The 23,886-nt window shown below is 39.5% G+C and overlaps 1 protein-coding gene across 1 annotated transcript in view; it reads left to right on the top strand.

Annotated features, from left to right (window-relative positions):
• The window catches only part of plekhh3 (pleckstrin homology, MyTH4 and FERM domain containing H3), a 41,402-nt gene that overhangs the window by 4,766 nt on the left and 12,750 nt on the right, over nucleotides 1-23,886 (top strand). The window contains 4 exon segments of the mRNA XM_057346178.1: nucleotides 7,264-7,319; nucleotides 18,134-18,222; nucleotides 20,160-20,342; nucleotides 22,198-22,355. Coding sequence (XP_057202161.1) covers nucleotides 7,264-7,319; nucleotides 18,134-18,222; nucleotides 20,160-20,342; nucleotides 22,198-22,355 — 486 coding nt within the window.

A 23,886-nucleotide genomic window follows, 5' to 3' on the forward strand; every position in this document is an offset into this window, starting at 1 on the left:
GTCAATTTAGAACAACCCGAAGGAGTAAATTAAGTCAGAATTTTTATTTTTGGGTTAACTATCCGTTTAACAGAGGTGGTCACTATGAGCTGTTTCTGTAAAAGAGAGAAATTTCTCCTTTTTTGTTCCAGGTACAGGTTTGCTCTTACAGAAGGGTGAGTAAACAATGCCCAGATTTTAAAATCAGGATATAACTATTCTTTTAAGGGCATTTATAGCTTGATACTAATAGATGGTACAGTGGTACAGTGATGGTTCAGGGAACTGTCCTTCCATGTGTAAAGCTCTGACGTCAACAGCGGCCCCCCAACCAAGCTGGTCAAACAGACAGCGGGTGAGCTGAAAGACAGCTTCTGTTTGTCCTGCACCTTCTTCCCCCCGCTTGCCTATTTTAGAGCAATCGCTCACTTCACTCCTCCATGTTTCTTAGGAGACACAAAACTTTCCTTTTTTTGACATTCGCTCTGTGCCTTGAAGATGTCATGACACCAGGACACCCGCCCACTGCAGCTGTTGGGGTGAGGAGCAGGGCATCCTGGGAAAGAAACACAAACTGGCAGGACTTGCTGGCAGAGGTTCAGTGCTGTTAATGTATAACGGTAGAACCGCAGAGCGCTTGTAATGGTATTTCCCCCACACCCGCCGTGACGAGCCAAAATCTTTCGCTATGCAGGCTTAAATTGAGGTTTAACAGAGCAATGTGGGCAAAACAAGCGAATTTTCCATAACGCTACATTTGTTTGTAATCGCATGTTTTTCCCCTTATGTTCTCACTTTTTAGTCGTGGTTTCCCAGCAACACGCAGTAACTTGGACAAACTGTTATGTAAACATAAACACATAAAGGCTCTGACTGATACCTTAAATTTATAAAATTATAAAATTAAAAACATTGTGGTGATGTTTTGATCGAACAACTCCGAACAAGAAAAAGATAGATTGTGGTTTGTTACGAGTTTCGTCCCTCCCGAAAAGTCCCCTAAGGGTAGAACCAAAGAAAAAACGTACACGCACAGACTAACATCTGCTCCAGCGGCCCGTGGTTGGCAAAGCGGCGGCATTTCCGCCCCCTTACTCAACCCTGTCTCTCGGGATACAGGAACGGAAGTGAGCCACGGAACGAACCCATCACAGCATCTCCTGTCCGGATGATTCATCTAGCTCCTCATCCCGGTATCCTCTTGCCAAAGGTCCCGCTCACACGCCATACCTTTCCCGGCCTTCACACCCCCATTCAAGATATGCTTTCAGTGCAGTCAACTCTTGAAATGTCCTAGGAAGTGTCTCGCTGTGGAAGAAGTAACAGCCTGAAATTTGTACCTCCCTGAAAGTCGTCTGTTTATGAACTCTGATCTGAATGTTTTGTCTAAAAGGACATCATTAATATCTAAAGCAACGCACGTACACTGCATAAGTGTATGAGGGAAGCAAAATGACGGGTAAAAAGGGAAAGAGTGAGAGAGGTTTAATGACACATCTCAGTCTCTCCTGCTGAGCCTGTCTGACATTTATGGTACCTCTCCACCCTGGTTGAACATTAACCAAGTCTCATTATACAAACCTCTTTCACTCTGCAACACACGTTACCCTCATTCTCACCTCCCTCTCTCTTTCAAAGTAGTAGTTTATCCAAAAAGGAACATTTTGTCATCATTTACTCACATCCCCCAGTCATTCCATCCCAGTTTATTTACTTCTGTTAAACATTTTAAGACTTCAAAGATGTTTACTAAAGTAGATAGTGCTAAACAAAAAAAGGATTGTATAATGACTTATATTTCAGTCAGTCTGTTTATCAGAAAAGCTATAAAAAAGGCTATCATGTGCCTTCAGAAGATTAGTGCATTAGTCATGTGAATCGTCATTTACTTTTAGCCTCTATCCTGTCACATGTGCCTCAGAATAGGTGAATATTTCAAGGTTTCCTAACGATGCATTTTGCATTTTGATTATCTTTTCATTTAATAGGAGAAAAAAAAAAGTATTCTACAAGTGAACAATAATCAACAGTATGACATAGTTATGTTATTTTATACATGAAACAATGATTCTTCTCTGGAAGGTTAAAGTGAAGCCCAAAAATGAAAATTGTGTCATCGTGTCTTCTGCAGAGCACAAGAGAAGATATTTTGAAGAAAGTTGGTAATGGAACAGCATCGGCACCCATTCACTTCTATTGTATTGACACAAAATCAAGCGAAGGGGTGCCAGTTAACAACACAATATCACAAAATCTTCTTTTGTGCTCTGCAGAAGAAAGAATGTCATGCAGGTTTGAAATGATTTTTGGGTGAACTGTCGCTTTAATTTGCTTTTTATTGTAAAGCGATACTGAACTAATACACTTGGTTGTCATAAGATCTGAAAAATGAATTGAAATATACAGTTTGAAATATATACCGTATGTCTGTGAAAAGAGTTGATTAAAAATCATATTTAGCTTAAATTGTTTGGTTAAAATGAACAAAATCGGCTATTTTGCTAATACAGAAAGAATCAGCGTTCAAATTAATCTCCTCATTTACTGTTATTTACAATGGAAATCTTATAATAATGATTTTAGTTTTGAGTGGTCTGGTTGGAATTTGCAGTGAATTTCGGTAAAGACAAGTACATAAAGTAACCTGTAAATGTATGTTTCAGAGATGAAAGTTACGGCAAAAGTTATGGATTGCAGCTTTAAATCTGGAAATGAACAAAGTTCTAAGATTTAAAAAAAGAAATGACATTAAGCTTGTGTAGTGTTGTGATGCCAGCTAAGGTGTTTCCTGTCAACATGTCTAGGAACAGACATTTGGAACTTCATGTTGTGTTTTTTTTGCTTTAAACTTTTACTTCAAACTGATCTGCTGCATGCAATTTCTGCAATTTCTACAAAATAAAAATGTTATTAATTCAAAAAAAGTAGAAGAAATAAGTAATTTTCAGAATTTTGGATCCCACTGTGGTCTTCTCAATAAAATGCAATGTTTGGCGTTTCTTTAAAAGTGTTTGTGTAAGAAAAGCACTGTCTTGCTGGCACTTTAGCTTCCTGACCCCTACAAGCCCCTGGCCCGGCACGGAACGTTCCTTCGAGGCCTTGCCAAAACCCTGAAACATGACTCCGCAGAACGACACAGTCTCAGACGCACGCACACATACACACCCACACACGCGGAGGTGCGTGTCTGTGAAAGGGGTCAAGGTGAGGGGGGCTAGAATTACAGCTGATGTGGAGCAGTTGGAATGAGTCAGTTTACAGCCGGGATCGATTCTTATTAACCTCGCGGAGTCACTAGACCAAAGGGCTGAATGAGTGCCAATACATACCAGCCATTAACAGGAACCCACAGCTGAGCGTGGCACTGCGGCCCATGCCTGACAGTGGGTGGGCGGTTGACGGGGTCAGATGGGATGGTCATCTCGGTGGGTAGAAATACACGGTTGTGTAAACGAGCGTCCTTGTAATTTTCCTGGAAATCAACTTTAACTAGAATCCGCTCATAAACGGTATTTATTGCAAATTGCTGGCTGCTTACTGGGTGTATGGTGAAACAGTGGCCTTATTGAATGCGGGGCCATTCACAAGAAAATTGTTGGCCATAGTGCAAGAGCCAAGTGAATCTCTCGGGACACTTATATATGTGGTCTGTACTCATCACCTCCCAGAAGGTATTGGATGCTACGCTGTTTGCGTGCTTCAGTTTAACACTGTTGACAGACACAACACAGATCACAGCAGATCAAGGATATTGCTTTCTGTTTATTCCTCTCTTATGCCAATAATATGTACTTATATTTTTAGTATTAGAGAAAAATTTTCATTGTTTTTCACCCTCATTTGTCATGTCATTTGCTATAGTTCAGTTTAAAATCCACTTTGGCAAAGTCATACAGGTTTGAAACGAAATTAGCAATGACAGAATATTTAAGATTTAGGTGAATTATTCCTTTAACATGTAATGTAAGCCAACATCAGATCCCCTAGCAAGAGTGTGTGTTTACTGTCCACTGGGTGTGAAGGGTCTGCGGTACGGGCCAGGGTTGGTCCAGGGGGGATGGGTGGGGCAGAACTAGGTTGGAGCACAAAAGCTCTCTCTGTTTCTTTGTCAGTTCAGAGACCGGCCCTCATTTTGAATGTTATGTTTTGCCTGAAGCAGTCGAGCGGCCAGGACTGCTAAGTGCGGGTGCTTGAATCCACTGCCAACTTAAGTAACGCAGAAGAAGGGGATGTTATTAGGTGCACTTGTTTCAGGGTGGATGGAGCGTACGTTTTATGACCTAGCAACAAAATTGCTGAAAATGTCCCTTGGAGCCAAGTTGGAAAGGCCTTTTGGGGACTACCTTCAAGGCCGAAATAGTTCATAAAGAGGTTAAATGACTAATGTTTTAATTCACTTCTTAAAATATTGATTACCATAGTAGGGAAAATTTCTTTGTAAATGTCTTTGTTCTGTTGAACACAAAAGAAGATATTTTAAAGAATGTAGGAAAGCAAACAGTTCTGAGGCACTTTAACTACTTTTACTGCTTTTTACTATGTTAGTCAATGGTGGCCAAGAACTGTTTGGTTACAAGCATTCTTCCAAATATCTTTCTAATGTATACGGATTTGGAACAACTTGAGGGTGAGTAAATGATGACAGAATTTTTATTTATGGGTGAACTGTCCCTTTAAGGTTGTTTCTGGGATTAGATCTTGGATATTAGATAGTTACATTTTTGCCTATCCAAAACGCATCATAGTGCTGGCAGTGTTATGGGGTGGTACTAGCTGGGACTTGCAGTTGCTTATGGGTTTTGAATGGTTTTTGGTTCATTGCTATCTGGTTCCTCGGGAGTCCATCCCCATTCTCCAAGCCTAGATTTTGCAAGTTTTACTCTGTCACTGTCAGTCAATGGAGGTTTTTTTACATGTTTATTTCACGAAGATACAATTGTATGTCTTGACTGCTTAGAAAGTAATAGCAATACTTGAAAACTCGGGGTTAAGAGTATGAACGGACAGCACTTATTATAATTAGCTTAGTTTCAGATCTGAAGAGGTCAGTGGGAAGTCCCTATTTAGATTGCTATGGTGTGTGTGTTTGTGTGGAAGTCTCCAAATTGTCAGTATCGTATGGCAAAGAGGAAGTGTGGTCAGTTTTGTATCACTCAGCATTATATCCACAATGGGCTGAAGGTTTTTTTCAACTTGGGGAGACTTTTAGATTTCAGTAGAGGAACTTATGGCTCATATCTCTGTGCTGTTAAAGTGATAGTTCACCAAAAAATAAAAATTCTGTCATAGTTTACTCACCCGCTCAAACCTGTTTGACTTTCTTTCTTCTGCATAACACAAAAGAAGATATTTTGAAGAAAGTTGGTAACCGAACAGCACCGGCCCCCATTCACTTCTATTGTATGGACACAAAACCAATGCAAGTCAATGGGGCCAGTTAACAACATTGTTCAAATATCGCCTTTTGCGTTCTGCAAAAGAAAGAAAGTCATACAGGTTTGAAATGACAAGAGGGTGAGTAAATGATGACAGAACCTTTATTTTTGTGTGAACTATCACTTTAAGTGTGAAGTTGAAGATGATAAATCTGGTCATGTATTGTACAGAAGGTCTTCATATATTTCTGCTATTTTACATCTACAGTTTTCTGTACAGTTATTTGTGTGAAGCGGAGCAGTGGTGTAAAGTATTGGAGTAAATGTAATTAGTTACTGTACTTAAGTATCTTTTTGGCTACTTTGTAGTTGTACTGAGCATTAAAGATATTAGCAACTTTTACTCTCTACTTGACTACATTTTTGAACAAGTATATGTACTCTTTACTCCACTACATTTGTAATGACTAATGCAATTACACATAACATTTTGCATGGCACCTATCATTTTTATTTGCAGCAGTTTCTTTTGCTATACAGAAGAATTAATATTGCCATTTAAAGGGCATTGAAGGTACTTCTTGTGAATTTTGCCCTTACTTCTTTATGTGAATACGAGTGCATTATCAGGTAGTTGACAATCGCTGGCTTTGACTTTTTAATTTTACCTAACATTATTTTATTTATCCGTTATATTGAAGAGACCTTTTTGAAGAATGTTGGCTTACTTATGAGCACTTGAGCTTAAATGAGACTTGGGTGTTTGTAATAGATGTAGGTTATGGTGTCGACCATGATTTGTTGCAATTTTGAGGTGTTCAGTCTTATTATGATTTAAGAAAATAAATGCGATTGCCCTCCTCACGAATCGACTGTTTCTTGTTTTTCACTGACACGTCTCTTAAGTGTTGAGGACTAGTGCTGCTTTGAGCCTACATTCAGTATGAGTCAAATACTCAAGTACTGTTCAAATCAGATACTTGAAGACTTTTACTGAAGTCGTTTTGGAATTGGTGACTTGTAACTTGTAATGGAGTAATTTTCACTGCAAGGTATCTGTACTTTTACTTAAGTATGGTTTTCAGGTACTCTTTACACCTCTGAAGAGGAGTGCCACATCATTATTTTTTTCATGATAGTCAAAATCAAAATGAGCTGTGACTGGGAACTTTACATGTCAGTCCAATAGCTCTTCGTAGTGGGTGGTTCTGGGGCAGTTTCAGCTGCGAAAAGCGCTGAGGTCTGGCTACATGAGACTTATTACCTCTAAGCAACTTCAAAGTTTTGCCATTACTTACAGACCAAATGGTACATTTGCTCGTAGTTAGACATGTTGAGCTACTTCAAAGGGTTTCAAGGTCATACCGATTGACCTTTCCTGGATTCCAGCTGCAGATCTTCTCTTCACTATGAGCTCTAAAAGGGGACAGGGGAAGCCAGGCCCAAAGAATGCATGGAGGAATCCGGATGTCCTCTCGAACCCTTGCCCGCCACGCTGTCAATCACCTGCGCCGACGTCAACTGCCAAAACAACTCCAATGGCTAGTTTATGAGTCTCTGTCGAGTACCAGTTGTGTACGGTAATTAAAGTCAGTCAGGACGACAAAGAATATTCATTTATGCCTGTGGCGCATATTTGGTAGAATGCCAAACCATAATACAAAATCCAGTTGTTTCATAACAATCATTTTTAATGTTGTTTAATGTTTAATGTACAACAGCGTTTTGTCATAGTACAAAGCATGTTTATTAGATAATATTTTGGTGAAAGAAGGCAAAACAGAACTTGTTAAAGTTTTCCATGGACTGCAGATCCTTGGAGAATATGTACAGTACTGTTTACTGGAAGGGAAGTGGAGGGATCAATACCTGCCAGATGCTCATGTGTTCTGTCCTTGTTCTTTTACAGGGGCAGCTAGAGGTCACCCTGACTCCGCCCACCCGCTCAGTCAATGGCACTCCCTGGTGAGTACAGAAGCTAATGTTGATATAGAATTTGTGCGTATGTGTGTGGATCTTAAACCATCTACATATTGGGGAACAGCAAACATATAATGTAAGATAATGAACAAAATATGTCAATAATGTAAATCTAAAACCCCCCAAAAACGTTGGGAGTATAGGGGATAGACAATAAGAATTCAGAGATTACCATGGTATTACCATGATATTTTATACGACTATTACATTTTGTCAGTGTAGACTCAAGTGTGTGTGTGTGTGTGTGTGTGTGTGTGTGTGTTTGTGTCCCCCCACTTCTCAAACCAAAGTTACACCCTTGGATACAGCTGTACGATTATTTCTGGATAAAGTCGAGCTCCTGAAGGCATAGAGTGGGGCGGAACTACAGCACGAGCACACAATACATCATTGCATCATCCCTGCATAACTGTTGATTCACTATAAGATTGTGTTGTTTACATTATGCACGTACACGCCGATTGCCAACAAAACACAGACATATGACTTAGATTGACTTATGGCGTGCGGTTCATGTCCGGCATCTTTTAGCGCTGGGACCACGCCATCAGATTCAAACGATCTCCAAATCCAGCGTTATATCCACCGTTTATATGACATATATCACCGAAATGCAGTGAGCAAACAAACACAGCTAAACTTCTGTCAGCCGAGTGAAGCGGCATTGATGGGCGTGCTCTTTCTCTCACGCTCGCGCGTTGGCGTGCTCTTTCGCTCGCTGGATGACGCGTGGGTGTGCTTTTCCGGGAGAATTGTCCAATAAGGGAATAAGAACCCTTGTTATGAAACGGGAATCCATGTTCGGAAAAAACTTTCAGAAACCTGTAAGAACCCTGGTGGAGTGAATCGAGCACAGAAATACTACGTCATACCTTCAACACGTTTTTTGACAAGTTGACCATGTTAAGCTTGAGAAGCCAGCACGTTTAACAGTGTAAAGAAGTCAGAATGCATGAAATAGCATGTTACCTCCGCTTTGACCATCCTCATCAAAACACTGTTCGCAAGTATATTAGCATACTGTGAAGCCTTGAGCATCTGTGTCTGTGAGTGTATGCGTGTCTGTGTGTTTAGCAGGATGAGATTTGCATGAAAGCCTCAGCCAGACAGTGACTTTTTTATCACAGTAGAGATCGCTCAGTCTCCTCACAGATTGGACACACACACAGACCGTGTTCTCATGAACTACTATGAAATATAATGATACTGTAGTACCCCTCACACAAACCTTTTGACATTATTTAGATTTTGTCATTTTTACTGTATTTGTGAGAATTTGTCCCAAACAAATATCGCAACCCCCCCTCCCACACACACTCTGAGTGCTTTCTGTCCTGCTCAGCTGGTTGGATGTGTAATGTTTTGGCAGTTTTCTTAAGTAAACAAAATTATTTTTAGCAAAGGTCCGACATCACTATCGTCCTCAATCACAACATATCGGTGAGAAAGTATAAAGTGTTTATTTCCTCCTGTTTGTTTTATTTCAAACAAAAGATGTCTGAGCTAAAGTATGTTGCTTATGTGCAGTCATAGGTGTTTGTTCTGTCTCCTGTTGGTCAGTTCAAGCCACTTCATGGGAAATTCAAGGAAGGAATCAACTTGACAGGTCACAGATTGGCGCTAACGTGTTTCTCGTGTTTTAACAGCTGACCACTGGGACTTTCATGACTTCTGTATTGAAATCTTTTTTGGACTGCCTGGCTTCTCCTTAAAAAGGGGTTTCTTGTTATTTCAGTAATTCTGAAAGGGATTCATTTTAGTCTAAAAGATCAATACAGAAGTCGTCAATAGATGCAGGGAAATTATTATATATCATATTTTCCGAAATATATATTTCACTACTATACGTATATAGTTAATATTTTTATGTAGTCATAATACATATGTTGCATCAGGAACATTTGTGAAAGTCAGCTCCAATAGTACACACAGTGACACACAGGCACTGCTTACTTAAGTATTCAGTAATTCATTATCGGATTAAAAATAAGCACATATTAAAGGTGCTGTTTGTAATTTTTTGGAGGATCTATTGACAGAAATGCAATATAATATACATAACTATGTCTTCAGAGGTGTATAAAGAGCTTACATAATGAAGCACTATGTTTTTATTACCTCAGAATGAGCTATTTCTATCTACATACACCTCGGGTCCCCTTACATGGAATTCACCATGTTGTTTCTACAGTAGCCCTAAACGGACAAACTGCTCTACAGAACGCGTTTCGTAAATACGTTATCTCCTTCAGCAAAAAAGCAAAAACGTGACAACATCTTATTCCTGTGTCAGCCACCATAGAACTGCGAAAGTGAGGAGGGAGTTGTGGGGTGAGCCGTTGGTTGCAATTCACAACCCCTCCGCTAGATGCCCCTAAATTTCATAAACTGGACCTTTTAAGTGTTGTAGCTTTTTCAATATTTAGTTTTAGAAAGTGTGTTTGTGTTTGTAATATATAACTAAACCATATCCGACTTTATTATCATTATTATGGTGGCTATTGATTAATCAACATATTGATGACGTCCAGGTGTTTATCATTCTCCTACTGAAAGTCATCTGGGGTTTTTAGTCAAACTTACACATGGACACCCATACAAACACAAAAGAATTCCCATTGATTCAGTAGACATCTGGGGGAATGTTTCGTCTTACTTTCTATCTTTTCTTTATCGCTCGATTTCTTTTATCAGTTTCCTGTCAATGTGGACCACACAGATGGTTCAGGTTAGTGTGTCTGTGCCACAGCGAGCGTCAGAGAGACTTTACACACACTTTTCATATTAACCGGTCTGACTGCCAGGCGGCATGGAGTTTCCAGTTCCGTGACGTTATTCCACTAAAAACATGCAGTCATTTGTAAAGGTTGTTAGTTCACGTGCAAGATTGTCAAAAAGAGCTGAAGAAATAGAATGTGTTGGTTTTGGGGAGTGTGTGACGTGAAGAGGGACGAGTCGGACTGCAGAGGTTCTCAGTGAGGATACAATGTTGCTTCTTTTTTTTCTCCCGTGATCACATCAGTGCTCAATGTGTTTTTTTGTCAAACATTGCTTTTCTCAATATAAAAATAATAAATGTTTGTTCACCTTGCATATAAATATATTACGCATGAGCTATATTTTCAATACCACTCAGAATGAGCCTGTTTGTTGCATTTAATCTTTCTCCTTAATCCATGTGTAGATTTTCTGTGTGTATCTCACTTGATTGACAGAGCTGTTTATTTTTCTCTCAGCCACATTATCTTATACTTGTTTATGTATTTCTCTCTTGCTGTTTCTCCCTCAGGGGTCCCATGTCTAGATTTGGAGAAAGGCGCACTTTTCCTCTCCTTCTATTATTCCTGTCGTTTAATCCCACATGACAAATTGCTTCCTGCTTTGCTCTCCCTCTAACAGGAAGTCGGCTCGTATAGGCCCCTCTCGGGGACCACTGCAGTGAACTTTGGGAAAAGAGTGGGCAGCAGCGGGTCAGGTTTGGATGGGTTTGATTGGACAGCTGTGGAAATTATGGAGACAACCCCTTCCCAACCCAAAATACACACACGCTTATCTTCCACCTCGCTTGCTCGCCCACTCGCTCACCCTACAGATTCACTACGCCAGTCCAAACGTGTTCCAGCTGTGACTATTGAATAAACCCTTACTTTACAATTTCCAGACCTAAACTTCAAACACGCCTCCACATCTGATTCACAAAGCACGTACGAATATTTATTAGTCCCACACAGAGGAAGCAACAATTGTAAATGTTGCTGAGATTGATTGAAGGTTACTCCTCTATTTCACACTTTTCTCCTAACAAAAAGTGGTATAAATTCACACCCGATTAACTGTATTTTGAAATAAAGTGATACATCTTTTAAACAGCATGACTACACATATTTTATCTTAAGAAGGAAGTATCTCTCTCTTGTCACTTGACAGAATGACCGAGTCGGAGCGTCAGGCACCGGTTTGGCCCAGTGCCATGCTGATGTCACACTAAGGGCCACTCTTATCCTATAATATAGATCAAACAGTCGCACCACGCCAAAGCCAAGCCTGTGCTTTATCAGTGCGTTTGCATGTAGGTGTGGCATTTCAAGTTCAGACACAATGACTGCAGACACGTGTGCGAGTGCTAGTGCGTCTGACTGCGTACGTGCACACGTGTATATTGTGAGGTCTGAATGAGACGTGACCTACTTCGTGTCATTTGGGCGCGGGTATTGTTAAGTAAATGCCAAATGCATAAATGTAAATGTAATTGGCGACAGGTGTTGCCCGTTATCTGGCTCGGAGGGTCCAAGGTTCTTGTATTGATCTAGAGTCGCTTATTTACTCGTGAAGGGCACCACTGTTTAGAAAGCCAAAAGTTTACTGAAAGACTACTGTCATCATTTCCTGCCTTTCTTTATACTTTTGTTGCATATTGTACTAACAGTGTTATCTCAGAGAAAAGGGGCAGGTAATGTAATTTTGCTTTTGCGTCTGCGCTTATAACAATTAAGGCTTTCCTTCCTCGTCTTAGGTTAAACAAAGAGCCCATTCTACGTTAAAGGGATGATTCAGCCAAAAATGAATGAAATTATTCACTCTCATGTCATTCCAAATCTGTATTACTTTCTTTTGCAGAACACAAAATAATATTTTGAAAAATGTTGATAACCAAACAACATCGGCCACCATTGACTTCCATTGTATGGACACAATACCACTGAGACATTTCTCAAAATATCTTCTTTTGTGTTCCACAGAAGAAGGAAAGTCATGAACAAATGATGACAGAATCTCTGTCAGAATCATTCCTCACAATATACGTGCTTTTCACAATCGAAAAAGTAACATTTAAAACCATAACCTGGGTTTTTTGTTTCACATTTTACACTGGATGAAGTGCATTTGCACTGTTTTATACTAAACCCTGGGTTAATGTACTTTTTTGCATATTTGCGGTGTCAACAGTCATGGATAAATGCCACACGCTTTAAATAACTGATCGTCTCATGCTTCCGCGTCAGTGAGAAAACAGGTCGGCACGTAAATCCTTATTTGAAAGCCTTATACTACATTTTTCTCCAATTTAGGCATTTTTCATCAACATTGACACATTTTTAACTTTTCTCTCAAATAATGAAAAGACTGTTTACGCAGAGTATCTCTGACTGACGTGTGATATGATATATGTGCTGTTCAATTTCTGATTGGGTGTTTAGGACCTAGCCTTAACATTTTAAGACTGCTTTGTTTCACACTCGACACGTTCAACACCATAATGCAATGCTAACCAAGTTCAGAGCAGGGTTTCATAACCCAGAGTGATAACCACGCTTCTTGTAGTAGACGTGTGAACCTGGGCCTAAAGGTCCAGTGTAGGGATGCACGATATTATCGGCAGATAATGGCTTATAAATTAATTATCGGCATCGGCCCGATAAAGAAAATAACGCCGATATGCCTCGCCGATAGGAAGCTGTAATTAAATCATGCTTGTAAGAGCAGCACATTCTTACATTAACTGAGTGCGCAAAGAAATCCATCTCTGCGCCCGTCAGCCGCGCACTGCCTATTTATTGATTAAAAACGTTAACTAAAACACAGAGTAAAATTAAAGTTGAATCCTGCCCATCCTCCATCGGGAGTAGACTTTGAACTTGAGCTCAAGCGTGCAGAATATGCAACGCGCCGCCCTGTGACTTTCGTCTCTGCACACTCACTGCCGTTTTGTAGTCTCCATTTCTAAGACACCTATGCTCTTGTTGCTTCTTCAATTAATATTCACCAAATTCATTTTACAAATGTTTTAAAATTATTTCGTTTATCATCATTTTAAAATGTGAAAAGTTCAGGGCTCGACATTAACGCTCGTCCGGGACAAGTGAATGTTTTGTATGGGCAAGTGAGAGATAACTTTACTTGCCCGACTGGACAAGTAACTTGAAAAAAACAACAACAGTGCGACATATATGTAGAATAATAAGAATATGTGCATTAGACAGAGCTGTGTGTTTGTGTGTAGTGCGTTTGTCGTGGTGGTGCTTGTTGTGTGTGACAATAATCAATGGCGCATCGCACTGAGTCCATGTAACTACATGCGGACGCGGAATCCTGTTATTTAAATGTCATCTGGCTGTTCTGCGTGTCTGAGTGAATTATGTGCACAGTTTAACATACAACACGAGTGATAGTCGAGTATTTTATCTGCGTCTACACTGTATGAGGATGTGAACACATGAACTTCCTCTCCAGAGTTGCTCTGAGAGTTTATTTTGCGAGCGTTCTACTGTTTGAGTGAAGCTATCTGCAAACAAGGTCCTCCGGAAGACCCGTCAAAATAAAAGTCCCGTTAAATTGAACACTCAGACAAAAAATACTGTGGCGTACTATAGTATTTGATTTTGAAAATTGTAGTGCGCTTGTAGTGAATTAATAAACACTGTATACTATAGTAAAGTTAAAAATCACTATAGTATCTAAGAATTTTCCTGCAGTTTACTATAGTATACTACAGTAATTTATGTGGACAAATATACCACTATTGTATAGTTAAAAAGGAAAAATACACAACTGAGAAATATTCAAACAAATTTAGGTAATCTAAAAATGATACGGCCCTAATTTATTCATCTGTATGAAACATTAATGTCTTTTGTCAGTTACCTGTCTATTCATGATGAACTGCACTTGCATATTTTTTGTAATGATGACAACAGACGATACTTGTGCTACTACAGTTTGGCCTGTGCTACCAAACTTTAAACCTCTCTAGCACCAGTGCTATGTGCAAAAAAGTTAACCTACAGCCTTAACACTAATAATAATTACTGCTTGCCTTTGTTTTATAGCAGTCATGAAGAGTAGGCCTATAACCAAATTCAGGTGGCCAAAGCGGACACTAGTTAAAATGCTTAGAAGCAAACTTTACCAATCTAGATCCGGAACAATTATATTGAGAATACAAATGAAATATCGTTTTTTTAGCGTTGGACAAGTAATTTTTGTACTCGGACAAGTGAATGACAAGTTTACTTGTCCAAAGGACAACCACATGACAATGCTTAATGTCAAGCCCTGTGAAAAGGCACAGTCACTGAAGTGACCGGGCTATGCCCCCTTGTTTTTTTCCACGGGCTCAGTGCTGGCGCTTATTTTTTCCCCATACATCTTATAATTGCGACCAAAGCACCTTGGTTGAAAAAACGCTGTCCAGCGCCTGGCGCTTTTAGCTGCGTAAAAACGCCCGGTGGATAGACAGCATATATCGGTATCGGCTATCGGCTTAATTGAGGTGAAAATTATCGGCATATTGGATATCGGCAAAAATCCAATATCGTGCATCAGTAGTCCAGTGTATGAAATTTAGCGGCATCTAGTGGTGAGGTTGCTCACTCCACCCCTCCCTTTCAAAGCGCAGCAGTGGCTGACACAAGACAAAGATGTCACTTTTTCGCTTTTTTGTCGAAGGAGATAACTTATTTACAAGACACGATCTGTAGAGCAGTTTGGCCGTTCAGGGCTATGGTAGAAAAAACATGGTGAATTCCATGCAAGGGCACCAGCAGGGTATGTAGATAGAAATAAATCATTCTAAGGTAATAAAAACATAATGCTTCATTATGTAAGATCTTTATCAGTGTTGGGCAAGTTACTCTGAAAAAGTAATTAATTACTAGTTACTAATTACATATTCAATAGTGTAATTAAATTACTGTACAAATTACTCTCTCCAAAAAGTATTTAATTACTTAATACTAATGACTTTCTATATCCTATATCAACCTTGATTAGTTAAGTGATTCAAGGATAGACATGAAACGGCTCTTTTAATTCATTCAAAAAAATAATATTAAACTGCATAAAGTAGTATTATTAACTGACCAAAGTGTTACTAATGTGAGAATTATACATTAAAGCCTGGATTTTAAAGTTAGCCTTTAAATTTTGATGTCAATTCCACTACTGCACACACATATATTACACAAAGTATTTAGTTTAATTACATCAGAAGTAACTGCAATTAAATTACAGAAAAAATAAGAGTAATCCCTTACTTTAAATTTTCAAGGGAAAAGTAATTAAATTACAGTAACTAATTACTTAGTAACTAGTTACACCCAACACTGGTCTTTATACACCTCTGAAGACATAGTTATGTATATTCATGTTACCCAGTTTTCTTTTCCATGGTGATGTACAGTATTTCCAATTGTAAAAGTCAGTTTGGGCAGAACACATCAAGTAATCTGAAGCTTTTTGTTTACATTACATGCTTTGCTATGTACAAGTTGTTTTCATGTGGAATTATAAAAAACAATATAATACGTACGCTAAAACAATATATATAATTCAATAAAATAATGTAATATAATTCGCCAAAAATGTGTCTAGTTCAGTGTTTTGGTTCTTTCCACAGTCAGGAAGTGAAAGGGGCATTTGCTCTGACTCTGACCTGGATCAGTCATCTCCTGCTGCTCTGCTTTTGCTCTGAAATATTAATCCTTCTAGGTCACCGCCACTGATTTTTCTCAACCGCATATTCACAAAACATTTTTAGTTTTACTGATAGTCTAGACGGATAATAAAAACACTTTCAGCCCCTGAGACATGAGTCATAAAGCCCATCTCCTCTTTTATACCCCATATCCATCTATAAGAGATCCTCCTGCCCTCTGAAGTCTGCATATAGCCGAGTATGTTTAACTGTGTCCTGAGCCCATTCCAGTGGCCCCGACATAGACGGACCTCAGTTCGTTTTTATCTGAGTCTGTTAATGCCGTCTAGATTAGGATGAGGGTTACTCTCATGCCTGAGGCACAGGAAAGGTTTTTTGTTCAAACTGGATTGTTGAGGCCAGCGCGGATCCATAAACCAGTTCTGACCGGCTCATTCCAGCTCTCACAGCTCCAGCGAATGAAGGCTTCCTCTTTTTGTGCTTTTTCTCTCTCTCTCTCTCTCTCTCTCTCTCTCTCTCTCTCTCTCTCTCTCTCTCTCTCTCTCTCTCTCTCTCTCTCTCTCTCTCTCTCTCTCTCTCTCTCTCTCTCTCTCTCTCTCTCTCTCTCTCTCTCTCTCTCTCTCTTTGACGGATGTCTGTAAACTCTTGACTCTGTCGGAGCTTCAATTTAAATTAGAGAGTGATGCAAATCCACAGTGATCTGCCACTGAAGCTCCATTACTGACACACACACACACACTCGTAAACAGACCTGTAAATAAATGTACAGAACATTGATATGGATACAGATATTCAAAGAACACAAAAATACTCAGACATATGCATGTCACCCCAGGGGTCAATGCCGAGGCAACATACTTGATGTGTCGTGATGTGATGTCAGATTACAAATACAGCATCAGTATGTGTGTCTGAGTGACTGGTGCTCTATCAGTATTCAAAATGATCAGAAATTGCTTTAATTTTGTAATTCTTAAACCTTGCACTTCTGTGATGTGACCGAATAATTTTTTGTTTTATGAAAAGTGGCTGTTCCGTACCAGAATGGTGCGAGATCTAAAAGGGAGTTTATTGTTTAGGATAGTATCCAAGTTTGTTTTAGGGAATTGTGTGTGCATGATCGATCAGCTCGACCATCAGATCCTGTACTCACACCAGGCCAGTATCTGTCCAATCAATGATAATATGACTCTGGTTACAGCGGCAGTGTCAGCTGGGGAAATGAGTTTTGGGACTCTTGATGATTGACTTAACAAATTGTTAATTAGAGGAACAGATTAGCAAGTCCAGTTCATTAGAGAGATCATTACAGACCAATGAAGTTCTTACTTTGGACACCAGGAGCTTCAATAATGACCTTTTGGTCACTATACTACTATATTTCTCTGCCTATAGCTCAGAGTGATGTCTGCCGATATCGATAGTTTGGTGCTTATAGTAACTAGCATTATCTAAATTCTAAAGATTAAATTAATATTTCTTAACTTTCTGAATGCTATTTATATGCAAAATTGCTTTTATCGACTGATACCGATTACTGGCCGATATATCGGTACATCTCTAATTTGAATCCTTTGCTGCAACGTCCCCACAAGTAATACCAGTAAATTTTAAGTTTGTAGAGACTTTTTTTGGTGCCCATGTGGATAACAGCTTATAAATCATACTGAATTGTGTTTTTGCAAATGTAAAAGTGCAGAGTTTTATGTTTAGGTTTATAGGATAGAATATACAGTTTGTACAGTGTAAACACCATTATGTCTATGGAAAGTGTTTGGTATATCTGAAAAGCCCAAGATTTCTCCTTTAAAACACACCAAGGCTTACATCTGCCATGTCTGTCTTCTAGAAAGAACAAACTTTTTTGCTGGGTCTCTGGAGGTTAACTAAGCCAAACTGAAGTCCTTCCCAGTAACTTCTGGAACTTGCTCAAACAACCCAGGGGTGCTGTACCCTTCACTGCCCCAGACCACTGTCTTTCTCCGCGACTCTTCCTCTATTTCTTTCTTTGCGTGCGAGCGTCCTTGGCGTCTCTTAGTCACGTTTATTTTCGGTCTTTTCCCTGGCTGCCAGACCGATAAAGCCCTGCCTGCCTGGCCATGGTGGTCGAGGGCTGTGTTTGTGTTTTGTTTGTGTACAGTATGTGTGTGCGTGCGTGCGTGTGAGATGTGAAATGTCTGCATATGTGAAGTGGTTTGGGTTTGTGTTAGGGTCCGTTTTAGCAGCAGAAGTGTGATGTTCACCCCAATGTCCCTGTATATGTGTGTGTCGGGGGCTGAAGGGGGGGAGGGTTGTACAGTAGTTACTGGGTTACAGTAGGAATTCTGCTGACATGTGTGTTGTGTTCTGTGTGTATTTTGTTCAGTCTGTCGGGGGTCTCTGAGGAGAGAACAAGCCTCATCACAGAGAAGAGTAAGATGAAGATGGAGGAAGACCCTGAGGTGCTCGTGAAGGGTAAGAATGAAATTCTGCAGCGTGATCGCTTGTTTGCATGCACTGGTGCGTGTGTTTGAACGTTGCGTGTTACATTTGTTGTCTTGTTAGTTGCTACTAGACACTACAAATCAATCTGGTCTATTCTATAGATCATCTTAAATCAGACTCAGATAAACAATATCTGTATTTCATGCATACATACCTGCATATGTTTACTTGACTATCTAGCATAGCTATCTATGAGGACATACCGTACTTCTTTTGTTCTTTTTTACATGTTTATAAAACCTTTATTTGCTTTGTCTATGAATCATTTGTTTTAAAGAACAAAACAGGTTTAGTCAAATTGTACCCCTGTGGTGAAAATCAAGTTTTTATGTTGTTTATATGTCTGTGTGTTGTTTGTAATATGCTTTAAGATAAACCATATGCAAATTTATAATTTTAAACCATTGCAGAGTCTTTTGTCCATAAAACTGCAGTTTACCAAAGACAGTTTAAAAATGCTTTTGGAAACTGCCTCTTTTAATGACATCATTACCCTGTAACCAATCACGTTAACAGATTTTAGCCATAGATATGTAAGGATGGTGCATAGACTCGGCTTCTACAACACGAGCATGCACTTCTTACACATCGAATGAGGCATCTATGTACCTATAATCGACGGTTCGAGCTCACGTGACTGAATGGAGGCGGGGACTAATTTGCATATTCATGAATCTACCTATACTAAATGAAGCAATGGTGTACATTCAAGTCATTTTAAGGCAGGAAGAAATTATTATCACAGGAAAAAACTTTTACATATGCTATTTTAATGCTTAAAGATGTTTTTTAAGTGATAAAATTATCGAGTTCAGCGGGACCGGGAGTATTTTTTGTAGCACATATACACGCTGTTATAATAAGCTAAATAAAAATATTCCAACCCAAAACCTCACACAAGCCTGAATTTGTGCATTTTCATTCAGACTTGTGTGTTTATAAATCTGTTTTCCTTGCCGATCCCCACAATATTGGCCCAGTCTACACATTCACACACGTGTGGGTTGGCTTGAAATATTATCAATGACACACAGATTGTCCGATGCACCGCACACCAATTGAGCCAGTTAAACATCACTTAACCAGCTCTTAAGCTGCTGACCACAACTCAAAGTGTGTGTGTGTGAGTCTTCTATGACCTCATGGCGTGTGAATGCCAGCGCTGTGCGCTATTTGCTGCAGCAGAGTGGAAATAATACTCAATCACATGTAATGAGTAATAATAAGCAGGGCAGAGTAATATTAGTGTAGAGGAGGCCAAATACTCCGCCAGTCTGTCTCATGCTGCTCCGCAGAGCTGCTAAATAAGACCGTCTTTCCCCAGTCTGTCTGTCTGGCTCTATCACACGCACACACATATTCAAAGGAAAAGCAGGCAGGTGGTGTGCATCTGCAAACCACAGCGGAAAAACAGTAACATGGTCCAGGTACCACAGTTTTTGATGAGGGTTTACAAAAAACACAGCTTTTCCCATGCAGCTTTGCTCGATTATTAGATACACGCTTGTGCGTCGACAACAAACTGTCTGAAGGTCCGGAGGGAGATTTGTATCCCTGGTGTGACCTCAACACAACCCTCTATTAGGCTGGTTTGGTCTCTCGATCGGCTGGATGTGGACGTTCTGGTTTGTGCTGTTCCGCCTTTTCCGTGACCTCTTGGGCTGAATCAGCGAGAGCAGCGCTAACTTGTTTGCAAAGACTGATGTATTGCATTGGCAGTTGTTTATTTCAGTCATTTGTTTGTATTCCTGTAGCTTAGTTGGTAGACCATTGCATTAGCAGCGTAGAGGTCATGGGTTCGATGCCCACAGAACACACACACTGATTTTGGAATTGTAATATTCTCATTCTTTTGGTCGATGGTGTTTGGTGTTTATAACATGGCTCTGTCTCTGTGGTTTCTCAAGGTTGGCTTCTCCGGGAGGTGCAAGGCGGATGGCTCAGGCAAAGGAGGTTCTGGTTCGTGTTGACGGCCGATTCCCTCGACTACTACAGCGGCCCGGACAGAGACGCTCGCAGACTGGGCACGCTCGTACTCACCTCCCTGTGCTCCGTGCTGTGGCCCGACAAACACACCTACAAACAGACAGGTAAGAAATATATGTGCAGATAAACTGGTAACACACTAACACACAACCAGATGGCACAGATACACACACCTTTGAACAAACACACCTAGACAAATGCATGCGCACACCTACACACACTCTTACAAGACCAACACGCCTACAGACCATCTCACACCTAGAGAGAGTGAGTTAGCGCACATACAAATCCTGTCCGTGACATATAAACACTAAACAGCAGCAAAATGTTCCTTTGACCTCTGATGTTTGAGAATGAAAAGCAGGTTGTCATGAAATCGATGGTGTACTGAGCAATGTTTCTCAGACTGTGCCAACCATTCAGAGGCCAGCGCAAGATAAACACAGTATTTCACCAACTGTTTCACACGCTATTTCAGGGTTTTCACTCGCAAATGGTGACACACGCAATTTTTTTATCACCGCGAGGTTAGAGAGTTTTGACCTTCACAGGTCATGGGCAGCCGTGAGATCTGTTTACCAGCTCCTGTCAATAATGGTGTAAATTCTTTCTTGTGGGAAGACTTTGATTCGGGAAATGAAATGGGGGATTGTTTGGAAAAAGCACATAAAGGAGCAAAAGAGAAATGAAGGCATTGTTGTCTGGACAGATGGTAGCCAATGACCAGACAAGCTCAGAGTCTTAGTCATACGGAAGCCTGTATGTGCCGCACTGCTGAAACACACACATCCACAAACCTTCTAACCAACACATTCTTCTACAGAACTGAACATTTCCCAGATTAGGTTTAGGGACTTTCCTAGATAAAAGTGTGTGTGTGTGATGACAGTGGAGCTTTGTGTGGCAGCAGTTGGTCATTTATTATAAAGCGCACAGTGTACGTACATGATGGAAACAGTTTCTTCTTTTAACTTACAACTTCAACATGCTGTCATACAGTATAATATAATGTTTTGCTTTGTCATGTAAACACACATACAGCCGTGGGAAAAATTAAGAGATCATTCGAAATTTTAATTTAATCAGCATTCTAGATGTATTGTGGCCATTCCAGTCCCGTGTATGTTGAATTTCAACAAACTCAAACCTCAGGAGCGACATAAAGTCATCCATGAAAGACTGACCGCATGACAAAACACATGAAACTGTGATAAAACTTGTCATCAATTTTTTTTACTTTTCCTCAATACATGTACTAAATACAAATATTACTGTTTTATTGCTTAAAAGTATTTGAGGTCTGAAAAAAATACAGCGCATCTTTTCTGATATTTTGGCCTGTTTCTCCGGTTTTCATTTTCAGTAAATAAATGTAAATAGAAACAATATTTTAATTTGGGAGAAATGTTAGTAGTCCATAGAATAAAACAAGAATGATTATTTTACCTAAACACATACCTATAAATAATAAATTCAGAAAAACGGTACAATTTATTCAGTGTACATTTTATCAGTTCATGTGTTCTCTGGACGTTAAACCCCCAAAAAATAAAGTCTAAAATGAGCTCCCTTTAACATTTCTAGTCATACTGAGTCTTTTACCATATCTTATAGTCTAGAATATTGTGGGATTCATGGAGATGAGAAAAAAATGTCTTCAAACGCCAGTTCAGAAATAAAGCTCCATTCATTCGATTGCCAAAGTTAACAACAGGGGAGAAATTAGATATTGCTAAGATTCTTATAAAACATTCAGCTCTAAGAAATCTGAACATATTTACCAGTCCAGGCCAGACACTTAAATTATGAGGTTGTCAAAATGCAAGAGCTGTAGGAAATGTATCTTTAATCAGTATGTGCATGTTTTATTGAAGTTTTGTATTTTCTCTTAGGGTTGTTTGGAGCTTTGCATTACATTGATTTGACTACTTTCTGACTCATATGATGTGTGTGTGACAGGTTACTGGAGTTTGACGGTGTACGGCCGAAAACACTGCTACAGGCTCTTCACTAAGCACTATAATGAGGCTGTTCACTGGGCGTGTGCCGTGCAGAAAGTCATAGACAGCAAAGCCCCAGTAGACACGCCAACCCAACTTCTCATACGAGACATTGAGGTGAGACAACGCAACACATACCTACTGTATGTGAATAAAAGATCATAGACACACTTTACAAACTGTAACATGTATCAAGAGGAGCGACTATAGATGGCATTTTTTGGGATTCATGGTGCTGCAGCTCATACAGAACGCTGCTGTCAGGATTCTGACCAGAAACAAAAAATCTGAGCATATCACCCCAATCCTGGCTACCAGTTACATGTAGAACTGATTTTAAAGTATTTTTAATTGTCTACAAATCACTCATTGGCCTAGGAGCTAAATACTGTACATTTCAGAAATGCTTGTTGAATATAAACCTGACAGACTTCTCAGATCATTAGGATCAAGTCAGTTAGAGATAACAAGGGTTCACTCAAAACAAGGCGAGCCAGCGTTTAGCCATTACACACCCGTAGCTGGAATCTGCTTCCAGAAAACATCAGATGTTCACCATTTTTAAATCCAGATTAAAAACACACTTGTTTAGCCGTGCATTTACAGCCTGAGCACTGTGCTGGTTTACATCAACTGCACTTTTCTTTCTATTTTCCCTTGATTTTATTCTTTTTATATATACACACATTTTAAATCAAATCAAAATGTATTTTGTTTTATTGTCTTTTAAATTCTAAAGCTGTATTTGTATGTCTTATTTGTGTATTTTATCTTTCCTTTGTCAATCATTTGATGTTAAGCACTTTGAATTACCTTGTGTATGAAATGTGCTATATAAATAAACTTGCCTTGCCTTGCATTTTAATGTTATATTCATACACACAGTAGGGTACAGAAGTCTGACACCACATTTATAAGGTGCGATTTAAAATCTAATCTAGAGATAAGAGTCCTTGCTTGCACTGAAACGAATTAGATGCGAAATTGGATTCAAATAACATGGTTTCGCACAAACCTGTGGAGTTTCAGTTAGGTTCATGCTGTCATTAAAGTGATAGTTCACCCAAAAATGAAAATTCTGTCATCATTTACTCACCCTCTTGTCATTTCAGACCTGTATGACTTTCTTTCTTCTGCAGAACACAAAAGAAGATATTTTGAAGAATTTTGGTAACCAAACAATGGCGGTACCCATTGACCCATTGGTTTTGTGTCCATAGAAGTGAATGGGTATCGCCATTGAGCATTCTTCAAAATATCTTCTTTCGTGTTCTGCAGAGGAACATCATTTCATTTTTGGGTGAACCATCCTTTTAAAGCAACAGGAGAAATTAGAGAAATCATAATATTACGTGCAATGATCACCAGTTGTCTCAGACTTCTAATCCTGTTGTACAATATTTTTATTGTAGATGGCAGATTAGCTCCTTAAGACCTGGTCGGGTCAAACACGTATACACAAAGTTTGTAAACTATCTAATCCCCACCCACAGTCATCTCTCTGGCCCGGTATATTATTATAATTAGGTTGTTGGCTAGTGATTTTACACTAATAGCTGTGCTCCTCAGTATCTCGTGTCTCTGGAAATAGTCCTTGAGGCAGCGTGTGGCCCATCAGAATATCCCTGTTGTTATGATGTAATCCTCT

This window comes from Triplophysa rosa, linkage group LG11 (genome assembly GCF_024868665.1).
Source record: "Triplophysa rosa linkage group LG11, Trosa_1v2, whole genome shotgun sequence".
Lineage (NCBI taxonomy): Eukaryota > Metazoa > Chordata > Actinopteri > Cypriniformes > Nemacheilidae > Triplophysa > Triplophysa rosa.